Here is a 17626-nt window from a genome sequence, read left to right on the forward strand (position 1 = left end):
TGTTCATCTGACCTCCTCTACACACCTGTATCTTTCATCTTAAATGGGCACTAAAGTTGTAGTGGGACCAGTTAATGTAGATATTGAGCAAGTAAGAATAAGTAGTTTGTTCCACTGAATGATAGGAACCATGATAAGCTGTGTCAGTTCCACTGCAGTAGCCTCAGCACCGACTGCTATTAACCATGGATGCATGCCATAAGCAATGAGATCACCAACTGTACTTCTACACCATCTTCATTGGATGAAAGATACTATAACAGCTGCCAGGAAACAGGCCCCAGAAAGATCTTAAAGCTTTAAAAGGAACAATTTACCAGCAGGTGTGTGCAGGAAAATATTATTTTTGAATCTGCCCACCTCAAAATCTGCTTTATTATCGATTCGACTAGTCAATTCTTCTAATCTTAGATTTAGTTTGTCAGGATTTGTTATACTACTCTTTCTAATGAGAATCAAAACAATTGACAGTTTATCAATAATAAAAACAACAAAACATAGCATCACACTTTCAACATGAATGTTTCAGGCTCACTAGCAGGAAGTGGAGACAAAAGCAAGAACAAGTTGGAAATACAAAAACCACTTATAACCATAGGGGGAATTAAAGAGAAAAATGATCCATCAGCCTTCTGGATTCCAAGGCTCATCAAGTGCCTTGGCAAATTAATTCAAATGAGGGTTGAAAACCCTTCTACCCTTCATGTTCAAGTGTACAGCGCTGCGTATGTCCAGTAGTGCTATAGAAATGATAAGTAGTAGTAGAGAGAGCATTCCAAAGATGAGGAGCCAGTCGAAAAAGAAGCATCGTAGTGGTAAAGGTGCACCTAAGCACAATAGCTGCAAACCCCCCCCCCCCCCCCCCCCAAGTGCTGCTGCCCCCAAAACAGGATTAAAATACCTTGGCTGGCGGGGATACCTTCCTGAGGTGTGTATTCCAAAGCTGTGCAATAGCTTGTAGAAGCTGCCCCTGAAAGATCCCATCAAATGGGTTACTTTTGTGCATACCATGACAGTAATGAACCTCATTCTTAAGTCAGGACATGTGGTTTCTCAAATTTACTGCTAAAGCTCACTGTAGGACTTGCATTGTACCAAAGAGAGCTTCTTGCTGGAGTTGATAAAAGTAGTATGGTACTGGCTGTGCAATAAGCCCCACATTTAGAGAGCTAGTCCAATGATGACATAACACTCATCTGCTTTATCTTGTTGTCTACTGCTAACCTCTCCATTAAATAAATGCAGGCTAGAAGTAGCTTATTGTATTGTACTGCTGAAGATAAGACCTTCATTTGGAAGAGCAGTTTGTGTAAATACTGCACCCCCCCCCCTTTTTTTTTTTTTTAACAGACTGTTGTAAGCCACATTGAGCCTGCCCATGGGTGGGAAATTGTGGGATATAAATGCTATAAATAAATAAACCCAGCTCTCTAGAAAGGTAGAGTATAGCTTAAAGGGATCAGCTGCACCTTCTGTTTTAAGGCCCCTGTATAACAAGATTGGAGGTTCTGCGTTTGCCCTATTCTACAAACAATGGAGATGTTATAAAGGGATAGATGTACTGAAGTGTAATAATTTTTCTAGGTTACTGGGGGTGACTTGCCAAAATTACTATGCAAAACAAATTATGGCTACTATCACCATGTACTAATGTAAAAACATCACATGTAAATTCCAGATAACACAGTACGTATACTACATTGCTGACTAATCACCAGAGGAAAGTTATTTTGAAGGTGTCACTATGCTCCCCAAGCCTGCCCCCCACCCCAGCTCCACGGTTGATACCAGGACTCTGCTGTTGGGCTCTGCACTGCTCGGCCCCAATTCCTTTTCTTTTTAAATAACACACAGTGCTCCCTTACATCCAACAGGTGCCTAAAGGAACTCCTCCCAGGCAAGGGTGCAGGGACAAAGAGACCAGGCTCCTTCACTTGGTTTTAAGCAAAAAAAACAAAAACCCTGAAAAGTCTGTAAACCAGTTCCTGTAGATTTTTTTTTTAATGGGACCAAAAGCCAGACCACCTACTGCTGCTGGGAGACAGAAATACTGAGGTTTCGGGGGGGGGGGGGGGGGGGGGTTGCACAGCTCCTTTATAAGGTCACTATTCAGTAGTTCTCAGTCACCCTCTGCTGGTAGGAGTGCATATTACCCACTCATCGAGTATGCTCTGGAGTAGATAAGGGAGCAGTTTATAAATTTAACATATGTCCCCGTGCAGTCCACTCTCCCCCTTACTTGTAGAAACAACCCCATATAAAGAGGGTATAGTAAGAACAGTAAAAATTGGATATAAAATTAGCCATGTAGTTTAAAGAGATGAGTGGTTTTACTTATTCTATGTTGACTGCCTCTGTCCTGCCAGACAAGGCCAGTTGTGTGGTTTGTGCCCGTCAGGAAAGAAAAAAAAAAGGCTTTGGCTGGCTATTCCTCACCGCTGAGAGGTGCTGCAATAGAACCGCTCATCACTGGGTGGGGGGGGGGGGGGGGTAAGCAGATAAGTATTAAGCATTTGAATTGGTACAGCAATAGTTTTCCTGAAGGGAGCTCTTGCATCACTAGACTTGGGACTGCATTTACACAGTAATTTTTATCTTTGAGGAGCAATTTCTTTTATTCTTTCCAGATTCTGTTATTTATATTTGTTTTATTTATTTCTGCATTTGTACCCCACATTTTCCAACCTGGTGGTAAGTTCTATGTGGCTTACAGTAACTCAGTTGTTTGAGATTGACGCAAGCCTGGTGCAGTGAGATGGCCAAGATCTCCTTAGTTATGTGGTTGCATCATAAACAACTTTCCTAAATAAGTGGGCTATGAGATGTTTTCAGAATGCGAGATAGTTGTTCATGGATTTTAATTCTTTTGATAGAGAGTTCCAAGTTTTGGTGCAGACATATGTGAAACTGGTTGTAAGTGTAGATTTGTAACTTGGGCCTTGGTAGTTGGGATAGTGGAGTGAGGTAGGTTCTTGTGTTTTTGACGTGTGTGAATTGTTTGCCTAATACTAACCTTACCACACAATACCAATGTGTTTTTTCCCCGATTCAATGCTGATGTCCAGGTGTTTGTGCAATCCAAGATCCAGGTAGTGATTTCAGACAAGTTCTGCTTGAAAGGGATGACTATTGTCACGTCATCGGCATATAGGAAAGGGTTGAAGCCTTGTTTGGACAGTGATCAGGTAAGGGATACCCTCAGATTGAGTAATATTGGAGAGAGCAGTGAACCCTGAGGGACTCTGCCGTCTGCTTTCCAAGGGGAAGAGGTTGTGGTATTCATTGTTACTTGATAAGACCAAGTAGTCAGGTATCCATTGAACATTCAATCACCTTTCCTCTGATTCTGATTTTATCAAGTATTCTTTGTAAAATTTGGTAATCAACCATGTTGAATGCACTGGACATTTCAAACTGTACTAAAAGATTGCTTTTCCCAATTGAGATTTCCTTTTTAAATTTCACTAGAAATGTAATCTGAACCATTTCTGTACTGTAGTGAGTTCTGAAGCCCGATCATCGTGTAATATAGAAATTTTATTTATGCAGTTAACTAGCTGATTGGCCACTATGCCTTCCATTACTTTGGTACGTAGATGTATGGATGCCACTTTGCTGTGGTTAGAGGTGTCTGATATTTTTCTTGGTATCCTTTGGAATAGGTGTAAGTAGTATGTCACCCTTTTTCATTGGAAATCATCCTTCCTGGAATATAAAGTTCAGGTAAGGTGGTCGATAAATCGGTCAGGGGCTATTTTCTAGATGTAATTGGGGCATAGATCGAGCATGCAGTAGGCGGTGGAGAATTTGCTTACTATGTGTGCAACTGTCTCTTTCGTGAGCTGTGAGAAAGCTGTCCATGTCCTGTCTACTGGTGATTCTTCTGGGGGGGGGGGGGGGGGGGTAGTCCATTTCGTCTATGAAAATTTCAAGCTTGGCATCATCTTAGGTTAAGGATTTACTGATGAGTGTTGTTTGTTATTGTCAGTGGTTTGGTGTTGAGTCTTAAGAGCTTGTATAGTTTTTTTTTTTTTTTCATGTCTCTATAGTCTGTGCCTACTTGGTTTAGTATTGTGTTTTAGCCCGTCTTATTTTGACCTTGTACGTGTTTCTTGCTTCCCTCGATGTAGCTCTGTTGGTTTTGTTTGTTTTTCCATCCAGGATCGTTCTTTTAGTTTTCAGCTCCTCATCGTACCAAGCTGTTTTGTGCCTTCATTCAAGTTTACTTTTCTTGGGGGCTATTTCATTCAGTATGGTAGTACTTCTGCTGTCCCACTCTGAAAGGAATTCTTCAGAATTGGTGACTATCATATATATAGCTGTCCAAATTTTAGTTGGATCAACCTTACCCCAGGATTCGTATTGTTTTCTTGTTTGTGGTGGTTGGGGCCCATGTTCTTTCCAGTAGAGGGTCATGTTTAAAGTGGTTGGTCCAAGGACTTTCAGCCCAGCTTAGATTCTGTATTTTGAAGTCTATGTCCGGTGAAAAGCTATATGCAAATAGATCTATGGTATGGTCTTTGAGATGGGTTACAGTCACTGATGGTCATTGGAAGTCCCACAACTGAAGGAATTTGTAACACTGTTTGGTGCTGACTGTGCTCTGGTCTTTTAAGTGTAGGTTAATGTCTCCTATAACCATCGTATTGGAATTAGCTACACATGTGTACGAGATGAAGTTGGGTTGAGCCAATTTCCTGGGGGTCTGTAGAATATTATGCAGCATAGGTGGTTGTGGAAAGTAGGTGGTAGTTGTGGTGTTCTAGATTCTGGCGTGGCTTCTGCTATTAGAAAGGATCTATATATCAGGTCGATGCCTCTGCCTTTCTTCCCTTTTCTGGTCCAGTGCAGGATTTTGTAGGCGGGAGGGTATAGGTCCAAACACCAACCCTGTGTCTCGGCCCCACATGGTCAACATGGGGAATGTGTGGCACCTCCTCCTGCTGGGCTGGAAGGGCAGCTGATTCCGCCTGTGGAATGTGTCCCTCAACCTTTTCTTCCCAATGGCTCAGGAAGCAAGGTGAGCAAGCAGAGCTGGTCCACAAGCGTCCCCCTCTCACTCAGCTATCTTGTTTCTGCAATTGGTTGTAGTTCATGAACACTAACCTTCCCCCTTCCCCCCCCCCCCCCCCCCCCCCCCCAATTTTCAGCTACTACTTTTGAAAATGACCTCTTTCTCTACCAGATAAACTTGTTAAAAGAAAATTTAAACAGAAGCTTACTGTAGAGAGGGTAAGTCATAGCAAAAACTTTTTCAGGTACAGTAGAAGCCTGTATGGGAGTGAAAGAAGTACTTAGGAATGGATGGCAAGGCCAAAACACAAACTATGGGGTGGTGAAATCTGGGCTTAGCCCCTTCTGAAGTAGAACGTTTGTGCCTGCTAAGCCCAGATTTACTGCAGCAAAAAAGTCAGGCATTTATTTTTTGGAGACAGTGCTCTTTTTTTGCTGTCTCCTAAGCAGTAAGTGTTTCAGCATACGATAATCCTAAAGCATCAGCTGGATAATGCAGGAACACCCACTCTCTACCACTAATGCCCCCTCAAAACAATATTAAAAAAAAAAGTTAATGCATGTTTAGCCTTTGAAAACAAATTGTTATAAAAAGTGCTTTAATGTGTTTTGCTGTAAGCCTTTTCTCACATGCTAACTGTGCATCAGCGTTTAATGCCTCTTTACTAAAACAGCCCTATAATTCATTCTTTGCTTCAGTCTCTACTGAGAAAGATGTAAGGGTGCTTCCTATGCCAAAAAGATTACTTAAAGGTGATGAAATGGAGGAACTGTCACATCTTGGTGAACCTGGAATATGTAAAAAATAAAAACGCAAACTGACAAGTTAAACAGCAGCAAAGCACCAGAACCCGATAGTATATGCCCATCGGTTGAAATTGCTGATTTACTATTGGCATTAAAATGATACACAGTATCTGAAGATTGGAAGGTGGCCACTATCACACCACTTTCAAAAAGGAGACCAGGAGTGATCTGGGAAACTACAGATCAGCAAAGCCTGATATCAATGCTGGGCAAAAATGGTAAAAACTATTAAAAAAGTAAGGGGCCCTTCAACTAAGCTGTGTTAGCTACTAATGCACACCTAACAGCAAAAGATGGAGTACTGCAGGTTGCGCTCAGGCATCTTGTGGTAACTGAAATCTGCACAGATTTTTTTTTTTGCATTTCTACGCTAGGCGGTTAGCTCATTCACATTACTATAATTAGGTGGCAGGAAGTGCTCACACAGTAATCTAAATAAATGGCTGCATGCTAACAACAGTAGTATACCAAATGCAATAACAGAAAACCAAAAAAGTGGATTTAAATTCTTTGCAAGAGAAGGCTTGTAACTGAATTTGAATTTTGAAGGCCGATTATATTTGAGCTAAATATGATGTATTCCATTGCATGTTTATCATATAGCAAGCACATCTTGAATATTGATTTAAAACTGTTCGTGTCTGGTACATGTAAGTACCTAGTCAACAATAAGTGGACATTTTGAGAATAAAATTTTTTAATGTTTTGCAATGTTAAGTGAAGGGGTTTTTTTTTTCCCACCGTTTGGAATTTATTGTGCATTGTTGTCTGGTCTTGTATGCCTTATAGAAGCAATTTGAACATTAGTACATGGCTATTAATGCAAAAAAAAAAAAAAGGCAAATTGGTTTTTACAGTCATGGTAAAAAATAGTGTGCGGGAAAGACTCACTCACATAAGGGTGTTCGAAGGACTATTTTTCCTGCATCTTAGTAAAAGGACCCCTAAATAAATAACAGATAAAAATCAACATGGCTTCAGGCAAGGAAACCTTGCTCACCAATTTGCTACATTTTTGTGAAACATGAACAAACATGGCTGAAGGTGAGCCAGTTGATGTCAAAAGCCTTCTGAAAATCTGGGTACACTAAGGCCATCCTGAGGAAATTAAAATGTCTTGGGATAGGAGACCATGTTCTGTTATGGATTGAGAACTGGTTAAAGGATAGAAATGGAGAGCAGAGATAGCCAGTTCTATAAGGAGAAATGTGAATAGTAGAGTACCACAAGGCTCATGTGCTAGGACTAGTGCATTTTAATATTTATAAATGATCTGGAAATGGCAACTGAGTGAGGTGATCAAATTTGCAGATGAGACAAAACTATTCAAAGTTGTAAAATTTCATGCTATGAGAAATTGCAGGAGGACCTTAGGAAGCTGGAAGACTAAGAGGGGCATTTTTGAATGGGGGTGCCCATCGCTAAAGGCGTGGCCAACCATATTTTCAAATGAGATGTGCATCCATCGTTCATTTTGAAAATACGGTTGGCCACGCCCAAATCTCAACCTAAATACCGAGATTGCCGGATTTAGAAATGGGCGCCCTTGGTTTTCTCCCATAATGGAAATCGATGGTGCCCATCTCAAAAACGAACCAAACCAAGGCATTTGGTTGTGGGAGGGGCCAGGATTCGTAGTGCACTGGTCCCCCTCACATGCCAGGGCACCAACCGGGCACCCTAGGGGGCACTACAGTGGACTTGGCAAATTGGTCCCAGGTGCATAGCTCCCTTACCTTGGGTGCTGAGCCCCCCAAAACCCACTCCCCACAACTATACACCACTACCATCGCCCTAAGGTGTGAAGGGGGGCACCCACATGTGGGTACAGTGGGTTTCGAAGGGCTCCCATTTTCCACCACAAGTGTAACAGGTGGGGGGGGGGGGGGGCATGGGCCTGGGCTGCCTGAGGTATACTGCACCCACTAAACCTGCTCCAGGGACCTGCATACTGCTGTCATGGACCGGAGTATGACATTTGAGGCTGGCATAGAGGCTGGAAAAAAAAAGTCTTAGTTATTTTTTTGAGGGTGGGAGGGGGTTAGTGACCACTGGGGGAGTCAGGGGAAGTGATCCCCGATTCCCTCTGGTGGTCATCTGGGCAGTTCGGGCACTTGTGACTTGGACCAAAAAAAAAAACGGACCAAATTTTCGCCAGGTACACCCATTTTTTTCCAGTATCGGCCGCAGCCGGCCATCTCTTAACCACACCCCTGCACGCCCCTGTCCCACCTTCGCTACCCTTCCGACACGCCCCCAGGAACTTCATTGGGGACGCCCAAAATCGGCTTTCGATTATGCCGATTCTGGTGCCCCTGAGAGAAGGGCGCCCATCTCCCGGTTTGTGTCGAAAGATGGGCGCACTTCTCTTTCGAAAATGAGCTGGTAAGTATCCAAACGGCACATGAAATTTAATGTGGTCAAGTCCAAAGTGATGCATATTGGGGAAGAATGACCCAAATTATATGATGCTAAGTTCCACATTGGGGGTCACCACCAAGGAAAAGTAGTTAGTTGTCACTGACTATACATGAAAGTCTAAAGAGGTTAGGGCTCTTCAGCTTGGAAAAGAGATTACTGAGAGGATATGTGCTACAGGTCTATAAAATGCTGAGTGGAGGGGAACAAGTAAAAGCAAAATCAATTGTTTACTCTTTCAAAAGTACAAAGGCTCCATGAAGTTACATAGTAGCACATTTAAAACAAATAAGAGAAAATGTTTTCACTCAACATCTAGGGCCTGTTTACTAAGCAGCGCTAAGGGCAAACTGGCATTTTTAGCACATGCTAAAGCCACCCATAGGAATATATGGGTATCTCTAGTGTTTAGCGAATGCTAATTTTAGGCACCTGCTAAAAACACTAGCACGTCTTAGTAAACAGGGCCCATAGTTAAGCTCTGCATCTACAAGTGGTAAAAGCAGTTAATGTCGCTTGAGGGGGAAAAAAAAAAGGTTTGGTCAAAATTCCTGAAGAAAACATCCATAAACTATTATTAAAGGTAGACCCAGGGGAAGCCACTGCTTATCCCTGGGGTTTAGTAGTATGGAATCTTGTTTTTTTGGAGATCATTTACTTGTAACCTGAATTGGCCACTGGTTGAGACAGGATACTGGGCTAGATACTGGTAAAATTTAGTTAAAAAAAGGGAAAGGGGATGGGACTTGATATACCGCCTTTCTGTGGTTACAATCAAAGCAGTTTACATATTAAATATGTAATTATTTTGTACCGGGGCAATGGCGGGTTAAGTGACTTGTGCACAGTTGCAAGGCGCTGCAGTGGGGAATCGAACCCAGTTCCCCAGAATCAAAGTCCGCTGCATTAACCACTAGGCTGCTCCTCCACTTAGGACTTGTCTCAAATTCCCACTAATTGACAGTAGTGTCAAAAGGAGGACTATTCAAGGGTGTTGGGAACCACTACCCTATCCAAATGTGTTAGAAGGTAATTTGGAGTGAATCTCTTCACCAGCCTGTTTATAGTATATTTTTATTTTGCTTTCAGCCACATAAGAAATATAAATTTGTAAGAAAATCTGCAATTAAAGTACAAGTTAATATATTACATGATATGAAGCTACTGTACAAGAGATACAACAGCAAAAGCTGGCACCCAGCTAGAGAAATTATTGGTTATTTGACCATATGCACATAAGCAGGAGGATAAAGAAAATGTCAACATGAACACAAGGGCTTTATTGCCCACCTCACTGTAGGGAATTCTGTCCACCTTCATGACAGAGCCATTCCAAAAAAAAAATGCATGTAGATCTGTATATATCAAAACTACATACATCATTCAACCAAAAAAAGAATAAAAATTACCCACAGAAAAAAGCAGGCACAGATCTCTGCAGGTAATTTCTCCAGTGGTAATAAAATTCATCCATTTAGTTTTGCTTTGAATTATAGTAAAACCCTGGCTGTTAAGTTTGCCCCAATTCTTGATTGCCTCAGAAACTTTCAGTTGGCTGGTGTTAATGGTGTCTTCCTTGAAGACCGTCTGGTTGGTGCTGGGTGGATCTTTCTTCCAACTGGAGATTCCACCTTCCACTTCTGAGGCTTTGAGGCACTGAAAGGAACCAAAACATTGAGAGAGAAGACAATGAAGGGAGTCATTCAGCTTTACAAAACAGTGATTTTAATATACATGAGAGGCCAAACCAAGCTATACTACTACTACTCCTATTTAGCATTTCTATAGCGCTACAAGGCGTACGCAGCGCTGCACAAACATAATAGATAATGCTTGTTAAGAAATGTAGTAACCTATTCCAAAAAAGGAGTTACTGATACCCTCTCTTCCTTACATTAAAATATTTTAATGACCTGTACACTTGTTGTTAGTAGATGCGTGTGGTTTTTTAGTCATGTATATAAAAATGGCACTTCTTGTACATCATGGATACTCATGTTCACTGTCCTGACCTACAGTGAGCTGTATTTACACTAGTACCTTTTAAAGCGCTTAGCCATTCTTTCATAAAGTAGGATGGAAAACTCCATTTTTTATTAACACTATTCAAAGTATCCACATTTTCCTTCTGTTACCTAAAATGCATTAACCCTATCACATAAAGATAGTTCATGGTTGAAAATTAAAACGGGCATCACTACTGGTTTATTTTCGGTGTTTAGAAACAGCATCTCAAAAATCAGTCCCTTCCTCAATCAGGTATTTGCTTTCCATGGAGCACTTGTAATATACTGCTGTGGTATTGCAACAACAGGCATGAAAAGGTTAAGCCCCAACTATCATAGTTATATTAAAAACAAACAGAGCATTCTGAAAGTAGATGTTGCTTCCAAAATCAGCAATTGGGTTCATTTGCTTTTCTTTTTTTTAAATAAAAAACAGTCCTGAAGCAGGAGTGATTTCGGCAGGGGAGACAAGATGGCAACAGAGAGGAGGCATGTTTTAGAGTTCTCAATCTCTTGAACAATTCCGAAGGAGAAGTACTTCTTCCTACCTTAATGGGGAAGTGGAAAGGGAAAACCAGGGCAAAAGCCTCCTCTAACCTCGGTGGAAGTCTCGCTATTCGGCACATGACTTTGGAGTCCAAACACTGGGAACACAGGCACCTGCTTTGATTGGATCCTCTGTTTCGCACGAGGATCACAGTTTTGAGGCAGTCTCGTTAAGCCTGCCTCTCCACACAGCTCCCACGCAACCAGGAAGCAGAATGGTGTCGGCAGTAGAGCAACGGAGTGACTCCCCTGAAGTGGGAACGATCACTCAGGCAACTAGAGGAGGTCCTGCCGGTTCCTCAACCCCAGAAGAGGTAACAACTATTGGTAATGTGAGGGTTGATAACTCTACACTTTCCCCCACTGTGGGAACTGCTTCCAAGGGACACGGAGGGAAACAAAGACCAGCGGTGGTAACTGTGGAAGTCCTGCGGGAGGCCATTCAAGGTTTGAATACATCACTACTCCAGGTAACGAATTAATTTAAGGAAGGAATTGCTGATCTGAAACAGTCTCAACAATTCCTGTCTGGGAGAGTTCAAGTGCAAGAAGAAAAATCTGAATTGCAGGGAGAAGATATTAAAAAATTACAAAGTTCCATAGGAACAGTTATTCATGAGAGAGCTATTCTGGTTAGGAAACTGGAATATCTAGATAATCAAATGAGGGGAAACAATTTAAGATTTCTCAGTTTTCCAAAATCACCTTTGATTCCTGCACTAGATATGTTGAAAAAATATTTTGCTGAAGTACTGGGGGTTCCTAAAGAAGGGTTGCCACCCATTGTAAAAGCTCAATATATTTCTGGAATTAAAGCCTTGTCCACGGAACCTCAGTCAGAATTAAATTTAACAGAATTCTTGGAAAGTTCTTTAGAAGTAATAACTGAAAGAACAACCCTCCTTGTAATATATTTCGATTGTTCTTCAGATATATAACTGCACAATTCTTGGGAGCTAAGAATATTTCCTGATTTAAATAACATGTTAATGTTTAATTTTGAGAGTTTTTAACAATGATACATATTAAGTAGAATTATAGTTAACCCACTGTTGTTGTGTTTAGAATTCAAGACCCCTGATGACGCTTTTATAGCGAAACATGAGCATGTTGGGTCCTGGTCGTATGGTGGAATACTATAAGAACAGGAGAGATTGAAACTCTAATACAAATGTAACAACATTTTCAAAATATATATATATCTGGAACATATGATACTGCTAATAGTGAAAATGGATAGTTTTGGATGTTACTGACTGACATCATCAATGGTTGTTCAAGATTTATCACTAACGTTACAACGGTTTGTTGGAAAAAAGGACAGAACTATTTTACAAGTTGGTGATTCAATGAGTCTGATTTGAAGCAAGGCTGAATCTTGTGGGAGACTCTGGAGCAGTGGATTAACACATGACTAAAGAGCTATGATCACACATTGATGTAAAAGATTGCCAGATATATGCTATTTGAATGTGTATTGAAAGAGTATTGTGGAGAATTGTTTGGTTTTAAATGTATTGGTGTATGGATTGGTTAATAACTATGGGTTAAGAGAATGGATTTTATTTTAGGATAATTGTATTGATCTATTAATAAAGAAATATATTTTAAAATGTTAAACAGTTACTAGTGAGTAGTTTGTAATATAATGTGTAACTAATTATAGAGTTGAGACCTAGATTGTAATTCTGATTTAAATAAGGATACACAAAAAAGAAGGGAGTTCATGGGATTGAAACCAATAATTCTCGCTTTAGGCGGAACTTTTCTATTAAAATTTGCGTGTAGATGCTTAGTATCCTTAAATTTGATTATGTTTTTTTTTTTGATCCAAAGAAAATGCAGGAATTTATTGTATCTAAAGAAGGGGGTAGTGGTCTTACTCTGAATGCTCCAACAGGTTAATAATGCTGAAAAACGTTAGCAGATGTTAGGTGCCTCCCATCGCTGATTGAATTTTTTTTTAGAAGTTCCTTAATTATTATTTCCTTGTACCTGGTCTCAGAAATGTGGACAAAATTAGAAGTTTAATTTCTTCACCTTGGTTAAAGGGTAAATCTATCTTATTCAATTGTATATTTATTTCAATGCATTTATGTAATATGAATGTAAATAATGAAACTCATAAATAAATAAATCTTAGTCCTGCGGGTAGAAAGATTAAGATAAACACGGCTTAGCTCACTCATTTTAACAAGCAATTTTAAGACATTTCCATAGGAAAAATACAGTGCTTAACATTCAAAAAAAGTGTTTTTTTTTTTTTTTTAGAAATTATCCCTGATATGCAGGTAAACTTATGCACATAAACCCCCAAATTCTATAAAAGTCACTAAAAATCGTGCATGCAATTTAGTTGAACAAGCCAATTAGTGCTGATAATTTGGATTTTAACAAGCAATTATTGGTGCTAATCAGAATTAAAATTTACACACGGATCCATAAAGGGGGCACAGCAACTTGGGGATTGGAGTATTCCTTTAATTTATGCATCGTGTTATAGAATAAAGGGGATACCTGCCTAATTTAGAGATTTACAGCAAGGTTTCATTGGTATAAAGGGTTGTGCCTAAATGCAGTTGTGATTCCTAGCTTTAAGTGCTGTTTAAAGAATAGTGTCCAGCATTATTATTTTTGTGCTGATTTTTTAGGCACCAAAAGAGTATACAAAAATTTACCCAGAGGGGATAGGATTATGGTTAGCTTTTTATGGGCAGACATTGGTAAATTAACCTAGAAAATGTGTGCAAAAAGCGGGTATAAATATACACAAATTCTCTGGGCTTGATGTCCAAAGCACAAGGACACTTTTGAAAATTTGCCAGTACCTAGTTATGGCAAAGTATACACATACTCTGTTTTTCCACAGTTAAGAAGTCATTTTGCCTACTCCACCTGGCTCACAGTATGGAAGGCATGTGGGCTAAAAGCTGAAAGTACTGCAGGTGCTTTGTGACCAATGTGATCTAGCAGCAACAAGAAAACTGAAGTGAAGCATTAAAGAAGAAAATGAGGGGACTTCCAGTGACATCACTGTCCTCGATGGAAGCCTGATTTTGTAGCTCCCGAACAATCCAGCTAAAATAGCGAACTTTAGCAGTAAATACGACGTATTTTGACTCTTTCCCGCTGATAGAACCTCGACCGAAAGGTAGGAAGGGAGCATGACGCAAAAATTAAAGAATTTAGAGGCGAAAAGCGCGATGCGCAGTAGCCAGCGTACATCTAAAACACCCTCGCGCCATGTCTCACCACACCTCGAGGAGGCCTCAGATTTTGAGTCGGAAAGATCGGAAGAAGACACAGGCAGTGTGAGGAAGTCGCATTCTGCTCGTTTGCTAATGGATTTAAGAAAGGACTTAGCTCATATGAAAGCGGACATAGTAGAGCGCATTGATAATTTAAGAGGTGAACTTAAAGAAGTAGGTACCCGTATTGAAGATTTAGAAGTGCGGATGGATGAACACGTGGAAGTAGTACAACAAATGCATCAGCGTGAGGAAGGAATTACAACGCAGATGTCTGAATTACAATATAAGCTAGACGACATTGAAAATCGCAGTAGACGTAAAAATTTGCGATTTCGCGGGGTACCAGAAGGAGAGACCCAGGAAGAGGTCCTGAAAATTGTACAAGAGGTCTGTGGACAACTCCTAGCAGCACAGCCAGAGACGCCTTTACCAGAGGTTGAGAGGGCCCACAGAGCACTGGGTAAACCGCAAACTAACAGACCAAGAGACATTATTGTTCGGTTTTGGAAATTCTCTGAAAAAGAGCAATTACTTGCCTTAGCATGCCAGCAGAAAGAACTGATGTATAATGATACTTTGATAACAGTATATCAAGATCTATCAGCAAATACGTTGCAATGGCGTAGAGAGATGAAACCAATACTGGGCACTTTGAACAAACATAACATTAAATATCGATGGGCCTTCCCATTTGCCCTTTGCTTTGTTATAGCAGGCAAATCACACCGAGCACGCACTGTAGCAGATGCGAAACAACTTCTTCAACTGGCAGGCTTAATGGAGATGGAAGCTGAGGAGACAACAGCGGCCAACAAGGCGCGGGATAAAGTTCATCAATGGAAACAAGTCTTCAATAAAGCAAAGAAACCGCGAAAGACGACAACACGATCTGTGACATGATCTGGGACAATACTAAGGTTTTGTTATTCATGATAAGAGTGCACCCAGAGAAGTGAAAGGGAAGATGCACTTGTATTGAATTGGAGGGTCGTATTTCAGGGATGAAGGGAAGTCAGGGAATCGGGCTGGGAGAGAGGCTGTTGACCTTGTTGGGAGTTTAATGTGGGTAAGTGTGGGAAGTTTTCTTTTTTCTGTTTTCTGCATTTCCCACATGGAATACATTGTTGGGGTAGGGGAAGGGGAAGGTGGGTGGGGGGAGTTATTCTTCTTCTATGTCGATAAGAGGGAAAGATTCTATTATAGGTGCTGGTATATGCTGGTATATGCTGTCTCTACTTGAAGGAGTTAAATGTTATCAGATTTATAAATAATTACCTGGAATGTTAAGGGTTTGAATTCTCCGAGAAAGAGACAGTTGATATACCAAGAGTTAGCCAGATTGCATCCACAGGTGGTAATGTTACAAGAAACACATTTGAAACGAGCGCATGAACATTTGTTTCACCCTGCCTCATATTCAAAAATTTACTTTGCCTCTGATATTGCAAATAGTAAGAAGCGAGGAGTGGCTTTACTCTTTCATGATAGTATACCCATACAAGTTCAGCAAATTAAGAGAGACCCAGCAGGGAGATATCTTCTCATTCGGGGAACGTTGGAATCTAAGGAATATACTTGGGGATCCATATATGGGCCAAATGCAAGCCAAACCTCCTTTTTAAAAACATTAAAGAGAAATATTAGACCTATAGTAGGAGGCCAACTCATATTGGGAGGTGATTTTAATGTTACCATGGACCCGAACTTAGATCGATCGGGATCTGTCTCCCGAGTGGATAGAACACTGGCGGGTCAGATGGCTACATGGGTGGAAGAGATGGGTCTCTTTGATACATGGAGGGATGGACACCCCCTGGACAGGGATTACTCATTCTACTCCTCAGTACATGCCACATACTCCCGTATAGATTTTCTCTTCCTAGATAAACTACTGGGGGGACAAGTGAAAGACACACAAATTGGAAATATCACTATTTCAGATCATGCTCCTTGTGAGGTACTACTGTCCTTCTCTGGGATAGCAGATGGACAGAAAAGGTGGACCTTTAATAACACTATGCTAAAAAATGAACACATCTGTGCAGATTATGTGAAACTGCTTAAAGAATATTTAAACTTTAATCTGGATTCAGGCCCTTCTATTGCTGTTGTCTGGGATGCTTTGAAAGCGGTATCACGTGGCCACTTTATGACAGTGGCGGGTCACCTTAAGCGACATCGGGAATCGCTGAAGCGGTACTGGAGGGGCAAGATTGAGGAGTTTGAGATTATCCATAAGCAAACAGGCTCATCTAGGATATATAGATCTCTTCAGGAAGCGAGGCTCCAATTAGACGAGCTGCTTCTTAGAGATCTTGATTTTATTAATGAGAAACTCCGTCTCCATGCATACAATGGAAGAAATAAAATTAATCGTCAACTGGCACTTCGTTTACGTAAACTTAGGATGGACAGAAACATATTCCGGGTTAAAGATAAAAGGGGCACGACTCTTTCCACATCTCAGGCTATCGGGGAGCGATTTAGGGAATTTTATGCTGAATTATATACTAAAGATCCCTCTATACAAACTACTGCTATCCAGGCATACCTAGAGGAAATAAATCTTCCAGCTCTGCTCCCGGAGCATTGGAGCAAATTGGAGGCTCCGATAGAGGTTAAGGAGGTACTTAAAGCTATCAAGACTCTGAAGACAGGCAAATCTCCGGGGGTGGATGGATATACTGGAGAATATTACAAAACATTTGCTCCATATCTCGCACCTATATTGACAGAGGTTTTGAATTTTGTTAGGGAAGGAGGGAATTTGCCTCCAACCATGAAGGATGCATGGATAGCAGTTATTCCCAAACCCAATAAGGAGGTAACTGAATGTGCTTCATACCGTCCAATTTCTATATTAAATGTGGATGTACGAATCCTAGCTAAAGTAATGGCCACTAGGTTAGTAGATATTTTACCAACTCTAATACACTCTGATCAGGTAGGCTTTATAATGGGCAGACAAGCCTCTGATAATATTAGGAGGACGATGGATGTCATATACTTGGCGCAACAACAAAAGTCCTCATGCTGTTTGCTAAGTATAGACGCGGAGAAGGCCTTTGACCGGGTGCATTGGTCTTTTTTGCATTCGGTCTTACAAAAGTTTGGGTTTGGACCTATGTTTAGAGGGTTAATACAAGAATTATACACTGCACCTAGGGCATGCGTCAAGATTAATGGTAACTCTTCCCCCTTTTTTGAGTTATCTCGAGGAACTCGTCAGGGTTGCCCTCTTTCCCCCTTATTATTTGCTCTTGTACTGGAACCTTTAGCTCATAATATAAGATCCAATCCTGCAGTCCAAGGATTGAAGGTGGGGAGGTGGGAGTCAAAAATTGCTCTCTTTGCAGATGACATTCTGTTGACCTTAACCTCTCCCTTAACATCTCTACCAGCAGTGTTTGCTGAGATTGAGTCATATAGCCAAGTATCAGGCTTTAAAATTAACTATGCAAAGACTGAGGCCATGGCAGTGGAAATGGAGGAAAGAGACTATCAGACCTGCTGTCAGACTTACCCGCTGACCTGGGTCAAGCAGGGATTGCGGTATTTGGGGGTGGTACTTACCTGTAAATTGAA

The 17626-nt window shown here is 40.9% G+C and overlaps 1 protein-coding gene across 2 annotated transcripts in view; it reads right to left on the reverse strand.

Moving 5' to 3' along the window:
- Positions 1-9295: 9295 nt before the first annotated feature.
- NCAPD3 (non-SMC condensin II complex subunit D3) overlaps positions 9296-17626 on the reverse strand; it is a 146094-nt gene continuing 137763 nt past the window's right edge. For both annotated transcript variants that reach the window (XM_030221959.1, XM_030221958.1), the window contains one exon: positions 9296-9894. In XM_030221959.1, coding sequence (XP_030077819.1) covers positions 9786-9894 — 109 coding nt within the window. In that variant the 3' untranslated portion in view covers positions 9296-9785. The remainder of the gene's footprint in view (positions 9895-17626) is intronic.

The sequence above is a fragment of the Microcaecilia unicolor genome, chromosome 12 (assembly GCF_901765095.1).
Source record: "Microcaecilia unicolor chromosome 12, aMicUni1.1, whole genome shotgun sequence".
Classification (NCBI taxonomy): Eukaryota; Metazoa; Chordata; class Amphibia; order Gymnophiona; family Siphonopidae; genus Microcaecilia; species Microcaecilia unicolor.